This window comes from Gigantopelta aegis, chromosome 7, assembly GCF_016097555.1.
Source record: "Gigantopelta aegis isolate Gae_Host chromosome 7, Gae_host_genome, whole genome shotgun sequence".
NCBI lineage: Eukaryota > Metazoa > Mollusca > Gastropoda > Neomphalida > Peltospiridae > Gigantopelta > Gigantopelta aegis.
This window is the reverse complement of record NC_054705.1, coordinates 8,664,987-8,677,770: the sequence shown is the minus strand read 5'-3', so window position 1 is coordinate 8,677,770 and position 12,784 is coordinate 8,664,987. Positions and strand designations below refer to the sequence as shown.

At 40.4% G+C, this 12,784-nt stretch overlaps 1 protein-coding gene across 1 annotated transcript in view; it reads left to right on the top strand.

Moving 5' to 3' along the window:
- Positions 1-12,784, top strand: part of LOC121377267 — a 34,479-nt gene that overhangs the window by 9,982 nt on the left and 11,713 nt on the right. Inside the window, exons 8-14 of the mRNA XM_041505196.1 lie at positions 280-395; positions 1,066-1,258; positions 3,354-3,480; positions 6,184-6,254; positions 6,966-7,075; positions 7,607-7,681; positions 11,122-11,422. Of these exons, the coding sequence (XP_041361130.1) occupies positions 280-395; positions 1,066-1,258; positions 3,354-3,480; positions 6,184-6,254; positions 6,966-7,075; positions 7,607-7,681; positions 11,122-11,422 (993 nt within the window). The remainder of the gene's footprint in view (positions 1-279; positions 396-1,065; positions 1,259-3,353; positions 3,481-6,183; positions 6,255-6,965; positions 7,076-7,606; positions 7,682-11,121; positions 11,423-12,784) is intronic.

Sequence of the window (12,784 nt, the reverse complement as noted above, 5' to 3'; positions counted from 1 at the left end):
ATCCATCCATTCATCCATCCATCCATCCATCCGTCTGCCATCCATCCATCCATCCATCCATCCATCCATCCATCCATCCATCCACACATCCATCCATCCATTCTATCCAAACATCCATCCATCCATCAGTCCATCCATCCATTCACACATCCATCCATCCATCCATCCATCCATCCATCCATCCATCCATCCATCCATCCATCTATCTATCCATTCTATCCAAACATCCATGCATTTATCCACCCATTCATTCACTCGTCTGTACATTTATTTCCACAGAGAGAGAGATAAATATTTGCCCGAGACTCTGATTAGTCCAGATTTCTGGGTGACAAATAAGAACGTCAAGTCCGACATACGAAGACTCATGTGGACGGAATCATACACAACAAAAGGTAAAATTGGCCGATCTAGAATATTTACTGATAAAAAAACTAAAATGTTTAGTGTTAGATTTGTAAAAAAATCTAAAATATTTAGTGTTTGACTGGTAAAAAAGCTAAAGTATTTAATGATTGACTAATAAAATGGTAAAAAACCTTAAATATTTAGTGTTTAATTTGTAAAAAACCTAAAATATTTAATGTTAGCATTATCAAATGTTCGACATCCAATAGCCGATGATTTATTAATCAATTTGATGTGTTCTAGTAAGGTTGTTAAACAAGACAAACTTTAACTTTTCTTTCTATTTATTTGCACTTTGTCTATTTGTAGCCTTGGTATTAGAAATATATCCACCTGTTACTGCCCATTACATTAATATAGAGGGAACCTCACTCCAACCCTAAAACTAATCCTAAAACTAACCCTAACCCCAACCCTAAATCTTACTCTAACCCAAAATTTAAGTGTAACCCTAAAACTAACCCTAACCCTAAAACTAAAACTAACCCTAAAACTAACCCTAACCCTAAATCTAACTGTAACCCAAAAGTAATCCTAACCCTAAAACTAACCTTAACCCTAAAACTAAACCTAACCCTAAAACTCACCCTAACCGTACAGTTTGAAGTGGGGGAACAGGAGGATATTTCTCTAAATTTGTTTTTCTTTAAAATGCAGATCAGTCGACGATCTTTGTTGGTGGTCCGATCTGGGGGATTGAGTGGTGCCCGATTCCAAGTGAGGAATCGACCCGGCAGTTCGCCGCCCTCGTGTGTGACCGCTCGATGGACAGCAACCACAGGCCGCACGAGTCAGTGCCGGAACCAGGGATCATCCAGATCTGGAGTTTCGGTATTCTCAACAGTCAGGAGTAAGTCAGAGTGTGGGTTTAATCAGATCGGGAGTTTTGATATTCTCAACAGTCAGGAGTAAGTCAGAGTGTGGGTTTAATCAGATCTGGAGTTTCGGTATTCTCAACAGTCAGGAGTAAGTCAGAGTGTGGTTTAATCAGATCGGGAGTTTTGGTATTCTCAAGTCAGGAGTAAGTCAGAGTGTGGGTTTAATCAGATCTGGAGTTTTGGTATTCTCAACAGTCAGAGAGTGGGTTTAATCAGATCAGGAGTTTCGGTATTCTAGAGTAAGTAAGAGTGTGGTTTTAATCAGATCTGGAGTTTCGGTATTCTCCACAGTCAGGAGTAAGTCAGAGAGTGGGTTTAATCAGATCAGGAGTTTCGGTATTCTAGAGTAAGTCAGAGTGTGGGTTTAATCAGATCGGGAGTTTCGGTATTCTCAACAGTCAGGAGTAAGTCAGAGAGTGGGTTTAATCAAATAGGAGTTTCGGTATTTTAGAGTAAGTCAGAGTGTGGGTTTAATCAGATCGGGAGTTTTGGTATTCTCAACAGTCAGGAGTAAGTCAGAGTGTGGGTTTAATCAGATCGGGAGTTTCGGTATTCTCAACAGTCAGGAGTAAGTCAGAGTGTGGGTTTAATCAGATCGGGAGTTTCGGTATTCTCAACTGTCAGGAGTAAGTCAGAGAGTGGGTTTAATCAAATAGGAGTTTCGGTATTTTAGAGTAAGTCAGAGTGTGGGTTTAATCAGATCGGGAGTTTTGGTATTCTCAACAGTCAGGAGTAAGTCAGAGTGTGGGTTTAATCAGATCGGGAGTTTCGGTATTTTCTTCAGTCAGGAGTAAGTCAGAGAGTGGGTTTAATCAAATAGGAGTTTCGGTATTTTAGAGTAAGTCAGAGTGTGGTTTTAATCAGATCTGGAGTTTCGGTATTCTCAACAGTCAGGAGTAAGTCAGAGAGTGGGTTTAATCAGATCAGGAGTTTCGGTATTCTCAACAGTCACGAGTAAGTCAGTGTGTTTTTAATCAGATCGGGAGTTTTGGTATTCTCAACAGTCAGGAGTAAGTCAGAGTGTGGGTTTAATCAGATCAGGAGTTTCGGTATTCTCAACAGTCAGGAGTAAGTCAGAGTGTGGTTTTAATCAGATCAGGAGTTTCGGTATTCTTAACAGTCAGGTGTAAGTCAGAGTGTGGTTTTAATCAGATCTGGAGTTTCGGTATTCTTAACAGTCATGTGTAAGTCCGAGTGTGGGTTTAATCAGATCGGAAGTTTCAGTATTCTAGAGTAAGTCAGAGTGTGGTTTTAATCAGATCAGGAGTTTCGGTATTCTCAACAGTCAGGAGTAAGTCAGAGTGTGGTTTTAATCAGATCAGGAGTTTCGGTATTCTAGAGTAAGTCAGAGTGTGGTTTTAATCAGATCAGGAGTTTCGGTATTCTCAACAGTCAGGTGTAAGTTCGAGTGTGGGTTTAATCAGATCGGGAGTTTTGGTATTCTAGAGTAAGTCAGAGTGTGGTTTTAATCAGATCTGGAGTTTTGGTATTCTCAACAGTCAGGAGAAAGTCAGAGTGTGGGTTTAATCAGATCTGGAGTTTCGGTATTCTCAACAGTCAGCAGTAAGTCAGAGTGTGGGTTTAATCAGATCTGGAGTTTCGGTATTCTCAACAGTCAGGAGTAAGTCAGAGAGTGGGTTTAATCAGATCTGGAGTTTCGGTATTCTCAACAGTCAGGAGTAAGTCAGAGTGTGGTTTTAATCAGATCGGGAGTTTTGGTATTCTAAAATAAGTGAAAGTGTGGTTTTAATCAGATTGGAGTTTTGGTATTCTTAACAGTAAAAATATGGTTAAAGTCAGCATTTTTAAAATCAGATTTGCAGTTTTGGTATTCTAAATAGTTAAGAAAAAGTTACGGCATGGTTAAGTTTGAACATTTTAATTAGATCTGGAGTTGTCCTAAACAGTTCAGAGTAACTCAAAATGTGATTAAAGGTACAAGGCCTCGAACAACATGATATTTGTGATTAAAGCTGAATGTTTCTTGCTAAGAATAATTATTTCTGTACATCCGATGGGTTTTGAATATCTTCATTGTTGTTTAAATATATTATATTTGTTTTCCAGCAAGTTTATCCCGCAGCCAGTGCTTGCCCTGTCGATTGCTCACGATGTCGGTCCTGTGCGCAGTATTAACTGGTGTCCGTCTGGAGCGTGGGAAAACCCAGTCGAGTATCTCAACGAAGATAACATTGTGAGTAGAGATGCACTAGGAGGTTGGAAGACTGGGGTGGGGGATGGGGTGTGGGGGATGGTGGGAGGCAGTAGAGTACAGTATGTGACAAAACAATTAAGTCAACTAGCAACCCATAGTTGCAGGGTTTTTTTAATTCAGGAATTACCCGACAGAACACAGTGCAGGGTGTATACTACTAAATCAAGTCCCATAGATGACAATAGTAACATACGTGGCTAAATCTCCTACCTGCAGCGTATCGGTCGACATAAACACCACAGATATAAATACTACCACCCCTCACCCTTAAAGTGAATCAGAAAAAAAGGGGGTGAAGCTGCTCATTTCAGAGGTAATGGGTAGCGTCTATGACTACCCTAGTTCCACACAAAAATTGTCTACTTTTTTTTTACAGCTACCCCAAACATGTTTCAAGCACAAGGCTACTTGACACTGGTACTAGATAAAATAAACTTGCATACATTTTATGCCCAGATGAAGCTATTTCTTTTTACAACCAACACACACACATTTATCATCAATCACAGGACTTGTTGTGTTCTATCAAATGTTAGGTGCACCTTTAACTTTGACCCAGCCAGAAGTTATTTGGTTTAGTGCTACCTATGCCATAGTAAATACAGAGAAACCCCTAGAATCTCAGGTGTCTAGTCAGCTGGCTGTTTTTATAGTTTACTCTATGATGCAACTATAAAATCAACCATTCAACCACGGTTGGTTTCACAAAGTTGGTAATTGCCCCAACAGAACACAATGCAGCTGCAATTACTGAGCAACTCCTAGAACTCTTAAATTGTTAGTTTTGCCAACTCTTTTGACAGTTTACACGGACTGTAGTGGATTGCAGTACATGATACAACCATCAAATCAACCACCAACCCATAATTGGTAATCACCCCTAATAGAACATAGTGCAGCTGTATTTACTCAGCAACTCCTAGAACTTTAAATTGTTGTATCAGCCAAATCTTTTTACACTTTATACTGGTTGACATAGATTACAGTATACGATATAACAACAAAGTCATCCATCCACTCATAGTTGGTTTTACAAATCTTTTTACACTTTATACTGGTTGACATAGATTACAGTATACGATATAACAACAAAGTCATCCATCCACTCATAGTTGGTTTTACAAATCTTTTTACACTTTATACTGGTTGACATAGATTACAGTATACGATATAACAACAAAGTCATCCATCCACTCATAGTTGGTTTTACAAATCTTGTTACAGTTTATACTGGTTGACATAGATTACAGTATACGATATAACAACAAAGTCATCCATCCACTCATAGTTGGTTTTACAAATCTTGTTACAGTTTATACTGGTTGACATAGATTACAGTATACGATATAACAACAAAGTCATCCATCCACTCATAGTTGGTTTTACAAATCTTTTTACAGTTTATACTGGTTGACATAGATTACAGTATACTATATAACAACAAAGTCATCCATCCACTCATAGTTGGTTTTACAAATCTTGTTACAGTTTATACTGGTTGACATAGATTACAGTATACGATATAACAACAAAGTCATCCATCCACTCATAGTTGGTTTTACAAATCTTTTTACAGTTTATACTGGTTGACATAGATTACAGTATACGATATAACAACAAAGTCATCCATCCACTCATAGTTGGTTTTACAAAATTGGGTAATCACACTAACTGTAATTAGCCAGCAACTCTTAGAACTTTATATTATCGTGTGGTCCAACTCCTTGTACAATTTACTCTGGTTGCAGTAGATTACTGTACCCAAAACATCAGTAACTTAGACCGTCCACCCGTGGTTGGTTTTCTCAAAATCTGTAATTACTTCCATCAAAACACAGTGCAGGTAACCAATCCTCCACAACTTATATATCAAAGGCTGGGTTATCCTGTCTGTGGGGGTGGGGTGGGGGTGGGGGCATAGCCCAGTGTTAAAGCACACCCACCCACCCCGTCGGTAAGCCATTTGAGCTATTTCTCATTCCAGCCAGTGCACCACAACTGGTACATCAAAGACTATGGTATGTGCTGTCGCTTAATGTACGATCACTTTGGGATCTATCCCCGTCGGTGGGCCTGTTGGGCTATTTCTCGTTCCAGCCAGTGCACCATGACTGGTATATCAAAAGGCCATGGTATGTGCTATCCTGTCTGTGTGATGGTATATATAAAATATCCCTTGCTACTAATGGAAAAATGTAGCAGGTTTCCTCTCTATCCAATAGCTGATGATTAATATATCAATGTGCTCTAGAAAGAAAACAAACTTTTTCCTGTTTGTGGGAAAATACATGTTAAATATCTGTTGCTGTTAATGAAAAAATTAAGCAGGTTTTTCCTCTAAATACTGTGACATAATTATCAAATGTTTGACATCCAGTAGCTTTATTAACAAGTGTGCTCTAAGCAGTGCAGTTAAATAAAAATAAATGTCTCACACTTTAATTTTTAAACTTAGAGTTGCAAAATTTTACACTCGTCAAATTTAAGTTTTAGGTAGGATTGGAAATGGGAACTCTTGCTCCTCATAAAAACAATACACTGTACAGTGCTTTTGTTTGTCTTGAAATTGTAAGATGTTTGTTAGTGTGTTAACAAGCAGGAAAATGTTCGAAGCAATGATATGCAATCTTTTTGTTTGGTTAACTCCGTTTTTCATTTTCTTTTTCTTTCTTTTTTTTACAGCCAGAGGATTTTCTGCCCCGTTTGGGATTGTTAGCTGTCGGTTGTTCGACGGGAGAAGTGTTTGTTTACAGGTGAGAAAAACGTATTAAATTTATCTACTCTGGTTGACAAAATAGATTTAAATTGACTTGCTATATCTTCTTCTTCTTTTTCTAAAGCGGCGAGACGTAGCCCAGTGGTAAAGTGCTCGCTTGATGCACGGTCGGTTTAGGATCGATCCCCATCAGTGGGCCCACTGGGTTATTTCTCGTTCCAGCCAGTGTTCCACAACTAGTGTAACAAAGGCCATGGTATGTACTATCCTGTCTGTGGGATGGTGCATATAAAAGATCCCTTGCTACTAATCGAAAAGAGTAGCCCAAAAAGTGGCAACAGCGGGTTTACTCTCAATATCTGTGTGGTCCTTAACCATATGTCTGACGCCATATAACCTTAAATGAAATGTGTTGAGTGCGTCGTTAAATAAAACATTTCCTTCCTTCCTGTATTTCAAGTTTCAGAAATCGCTACACAATTTAAAAATATTAAACAGTAATTGCCAATCAATTTTAAATGACTAGAAATATGGCAAATCAAGATTTTGAAAACAAAATGTTCACTGCATAAGCTTGCATGCACTATACTCTATGCGGGTGTACTTTGGAAATGATTATACATAAAGCTTTTTTTGTTATTCGTAGTTTAAATTAATAAAAAATAATAATGCATATTATGTATAGGCTTTCTTTTGTTATTTCTAATTGATTTAATATGATATATTTTGTAATATTTCCCTTTTTCAGTATCCCACATCCAGAAATACTGACGCAGCCCGAATCTATAGAAATTCAGTCTTTGTCGATGGTCTGCAAGCCTCAACCTTCCATTGTTCTTCAAATTCGTCCAGTGTCTGGTATGTGATAATCCCTCATCCTGCATGTGTGTGTGGGTGTGGGGGGAAGGTGAGGGGGGATTGAGTTGGGGGGGTGGGGGGTGGGGTGGAGAGGGGATTGTACAATGAATCATTTAAAGTGGATTAATCTTCTTTTCCTTTTTTTTTTTTTTTTACAAACCAGTGCCTCGTAACTGGTATATCAAATACTGTGGTATGTGCATTCCTGTATATGAAAAAAGTATATATCATAATATAAAAGATCCTTTGGTGCTGTTCATTAAATGTAGTAGAATGGAGTTTCTTCTCTCACTATCTAGACCAAGATTCAGAATATTTGTGGTAGACGTCAAACAGCTAGAGATAGTTTAAAATATGCTGAGGTGTTGTTAAAACAAATATTCCTTCTATTTTTGTCTTTCCTTTCCTTTCTCTCATTTTTTCACAAATTCATTGTTATCTAAAATAAAATGATTTGTAACAGTCATCGTTTTAATTAAAAAAAAATTATTTTTGTTTCTTTGAAATACTTTTTTTCCTTTTTGTCAATAGATTTGGGATCCTGTCTTTCTGTTGCCTGGCAACCGGGCAAAGAGTGTCGCTATGTGATGGCAGGATATGCTAAAGGTATGGTTATTATGTAAGCTTGCATGCACTATTTACTTTATATATACTACTCAAAAGAATTTAAGGGTCAGACGATATTTTTGACATTATTTTCTGAATGTCAATTATATTAGCTAGACCATAATGTCACGCATGGTATTGTTCGATTTTGACGAAAGTGGGTCTAAGCAACCCATAAATGAATTAAAATCCACTGTCATTGACACTGTCGACTAGTTCTAATGGCGAAAACATGCTTACATTTGCACGTAAATTAGGGCGAAAGCGAAAGGTCTGCTAAGTGCCCATAACTTGCTTTTTCACAAAGTGCTTCATTTGCACGCTTTGCATGTGTATTCCATGTTCCCAATACTGAATTTCTGTATAATTGGAGCTTGCCTTCGTGTACGGTGCACACTCCAAATTCGACAATGGTACGACGTCAACTGACTATCGAAGATCGAGGAAGGGCTATTGGATTGGCTTCAGGATGGCAATACGCAAAGAAATGTTGCTCTGAGACTTGGTGTCAGTCAGAGTGTCGTTGGCCGACTGTGGCAACGGTACCAAGCAACGAATTCTGTTCGAAATCATCCACGTTCGGGAAGATCCCGAAGCACTACAAATAGAGAGGACCGCTACATCACCAATATGGCTCTATGTCAACGCACAACCACTGCACGCCGAGTACGTGACAATCTGCGGACTGCGACTGGAACTCGAGTGTCTGATCAAACCATACGCAATCGTCTGAGAGCCAATAATCTACGCTGCCGTCGCCAGGCTGTTCGACCACCACTCCTACCACGTCACAGAACGGCCAGACGTCACTGGTGCACACTTCATCTGCAGTGGCAACGTGTTCAGTGGGGTCGAGTGATGTTCACTGATGAGTCCAGGTTTAGTCTCCAGTTCAACGACGGTCGGGTTCGTGTCTACAGACGTCCTGGGGAGCGCTTCGCTGACGTTAACGTTAGACAACATCACCGGTTCGGTGGTGACAGCGTCATGGTGTGGGGCGGCATCTCTATCCACCACAGGACCCCCCTCTATGTGGTGGATGGCAATCTGAATGGAATCCACTATCTGAATGAGATTATCCAGCCGTTGGTTCTCCCAGGCCTTCAGCAGATTGGCGGCGGGGCAGTTCTGCAGGATGACAATGCCAGACCCCACCGCGCCAGGGTGGTAACGGACTTTCTCAGACAACAAGGTATCGCCAAGATGGATTGGCCAGCATATTCGCCTGACTTGGCCCCAATAGAGCACGCCTGGGACGAATTAGGCAGGAGAGTTCGGGATAACCATGCCCCTCCGGCCAACCTTCATGATCTGGGTCAACTTCTTATGGCAGAGTGGCAGGCCATTCCCCAAGAGTTCTTCAGACGTCTGATCAACAGCATGAGGCAACGATGTGTCGAGTGTATTCGCGCCGGGGTGGATTCACACACTATTAAACGAATGTTCTAATGTGTAAAATCCATGTTTGACAACCTTCAACTTTGACAGCATGTCATGTGACTTTCTTGTATACAGTGACGTTTATTTGTGGTTTTTTGTAAATATGGAACAATAAATTAAATTTTTGGTGTAGTTTACATCATCATTCTAATACACTCTGAAACTTATTTGGTTATACATTTTTGACCCTTAAATTCTTTTGAGTAGTATATATTGAAAACTAAATCCCCATTTGTTCAAAACATAAAAGCTTTTAAAAAGTTTATCTACATGTAGATGAAATACTATAACAGTAATGAATATTTATTTTGATAGTAATGTTAGTTGTTTTTTAACCTTCTAACTACTGCAGGTGAGATATCTCGCCCAACGTCACGCCAGTCGATCTTCATTACACTATACAATGCATTCCCCAATTTATATTTACTGCCGTTTTGCACATGACACTCACCGGAAACCATTTATTAACAGGAAACTGAAGACAACTTGGCTTCTTGTGTCTTTAGACTTTTAATTTTCAGTGGAAAATACATTGGAATTTTGAGTTTTCAGCAAGTATTTTCGCTTGACAACAATGGTGGCACGTCGCAGTCATTTTCAGGGATCGATAGCTGATTGTGACAGCTATTTTGATAAACTGATAAACATGAACTGATCTAAAATATCATACAAATTAGAAAAATACATGAAAATAATACTTACCGATTCAAATATGAACTTTATATTATGTATTTATAAAACATTCAAGTGAATATATGTGAGTAAAAATTATAAACTTGTACCCACTCAACGTGGTTTTTGTCCAAAATTAATCGAGTAGTCTAAAGGTTAAATAGCCTACATTACCCTGATCTCTTATCTGCTTTCATTTCTCCCCCCACTCCCCAACACCCACCACCCATAACGTGCCCTTGTCATCCAGATCCAGTCATCAAACATTGCTTTTGTTTCTAAATAATCTAACAATTTAAGGAATATTTTTTTGCACCTTAAAATGTTGATATATGTAAATAGCCCCTAAATAAACTTTTCTCTTCCTTCCCTTCCCTCCCTTCCCCCTCTTCCCCCCTTTCTCTAGCTTCACTTCCCTTCCCTCCCTTCCCCCCTTTCCCCCTTATTTCCCCTTTCCCCATCACCCCTTCCCTTGTCTTCCATTCCCATTCCTTTCCATTTTCTTCCCTTCTTTGCCTTCTCTTTTTTTCTTTTCTTTTCACTCCCTTTCCTTTCCATTGCTTACCTTCCCTTATTGCCTTCCCTTTTTTTCTTTTCTTTCCACTCCCTTTCCTTTCCATTGCTTACCTTCCCTTCTATTGCCTTCCCTTTTTTTCTTTTCTTTCCACTCCCTTTCCTTTCCATTGCTTACCTTCCCTTCTATTGCCTTCCCTTTTTTTCTTTTCTTTCCACTCCCTTTCCTTTCCATTGCTTACCTTCCCTTCTATTGCCTTCCCTTTTTTTCTTTTCTTTCCACTCCCTTTCCTTTCCATTGCTTACCTTCCCTTCTATTGCCTTCCCTTTTTTTCTTTTCTTTCCACTCCCTTTCCTTTCCATTGCTTACCTTCCCTTCTATTGCCTTCCCTTTTTTTCTTTTCTTTCCACTCCCTTTCCTTTCCATTGCTTACCTTCCCTTCTATTGCCTTCCCTTTTTTTCTTTTCTTTCCACTCCCTTTCCTTTCCATTGCTTACCTTCCCTTCTATTGCCTTCCCTTTTTTTCTTTTCTTTCCACTCCCTTTCCTTTCCATTGCTTACCTTCCCTTCTATTGCCTTCCCTTTTTTTCTTTTCTTTCCACTCCCTTTCCTTTCCATTGCTTACCTTCCCTTCTATTGCCTTCTCTTTTTTTCTTTTCTTTTCTCATTCCTTTCCTTTCCATCGTTTTAATATGTCAAGGTGTCACAAAGCAAACTTTTTATATTTTTTTCAAACAGCTATACCTTAAAAAATGGCGCCGTGCCATTAACCAAACATTCCTTTCCTTTATATTTTAACACATTACATATTCAGGCTACGTTCAGATCTGGGATCTGATGACCTCGTCCCCCCTCCTCGTGACCTCGTCGCCTGAGCTACAGATCCTCCCGTTCCGCACATTCAAGGCCCACCAGCGGATGATAATGCACTGCAAGTGGAACCCGTTTTTGCCGTCGACTTTTTCCACGGCCAGCCACGACAAACAGCTCAAGTACTGGAACCTCAACAGTCTGACCAAACCCTACTTCCACGTCGAGATCGGACCTGTCACCTCCTGCGAGTGGGCGGGGCCGCTCAACTGTGGCGTTTTAGTCGCAAAGGATGATGGTTACAGGTACTTTGTTCTTTTCAACATTACCTGTCCTCAACAAGTGCACCTCCTTTCCCCCCCCCCCCCCCCCCCCCCCCCCTACGTAAATGGTCTGGTCCGAACATCCCAACAGCCAATGGGATGGCCTAAAATTCTTCACTGTATGCTCCCTGTAGTTCCGGTCATGTGGCTTCAACTTCCATCTTTTTCTTTTCGCTGTTTGGTTCAGATAGGTGCTGTTGGGATGTTTGGACCAGACCATTTGCGTGGGGCATGGGGGTGGGGGGGAGGTGCACTTGTTGAGGACAGGTAATGTATCTATAAAAGAGAAGACACTCCAAGTTTTCTCCAAAAATGTTTAATGTGTGAAGTAGTGCCCAAAAAAGGTATATAAAAAAAAGATGAAAAGTTTGGTTTGTTTAACGACACCACTGGAGCACATTGATTAATTAATCATCGGCTAATTGGATGTCAAACATTTGGTAATTCTGACTCATAGTCATTAGAGGAAACCTGCTACATTTTTTCTAATGCAGCAAGAGATCTTTTATAATATGCACTTTCCCCCAGACAGGAAAGCACATACCACGGCCTTTGTCCAGTTGTGGTGCACTGGTTGGAATGAGAAAAAAAACAATCAGCTGAATGGATCCACTGAGGTGGTTCTATCCTGCAACGCAAGCACCTCAAGCGAGCACTCTACCGACTGAGCTAAATTCCGCCCAGGTATATCAAAGGCCCCAGTATAGCAGTCACGTGACATGGGGCTGGATCTAGCTCAATCAGTTGATACTCTATTATGATGTAGGGGGCGGTACGTAGCCCATTGGTAAAGCATTCGCTTGATGCGCAGTCGGCTTGGGATCCATCCCCGTCAATGGGCCCATTGGGCTATTTCTCGCTCCAGCCAGGGCACCACGACTGGTATATCAAAGGCTGTGGTATGTGTTATCCTGTCTGTGGGATGGACCGGCCTCGGTGGCGTTGTGGTTAAGCCATCGGACTACAGGCTGGTAGGTACAGGGTTCGTAGCCCGGTACCGGCTCCAACCCAGAGCGAGTTCTTAAGGGCTCAGTGGGTAGGTGTAAGGCCACTACACCCTCTTCTCTCCCACTAACCACTAACCAACTAACAACTAACCCACTGTCCTAGACAGACAGCCCAGATAACTGAGGTGTGTGCCCAGGACAGCGTGCTTGAACCTTAATTGGATATAAGCACGAAAATATGTTGAAATGAATGTGGGATGGTGCACATAAAAGATCCCTTGCTGCTAATCGAAAAGAATAGCCCATGAAGTGGTGACAGGTTTCCTCTCTCAGTATCTGTGTGGTCCATAACCATATGTCCAATGCCATGTAACCATAATAAAATCTGTTGAGTTAT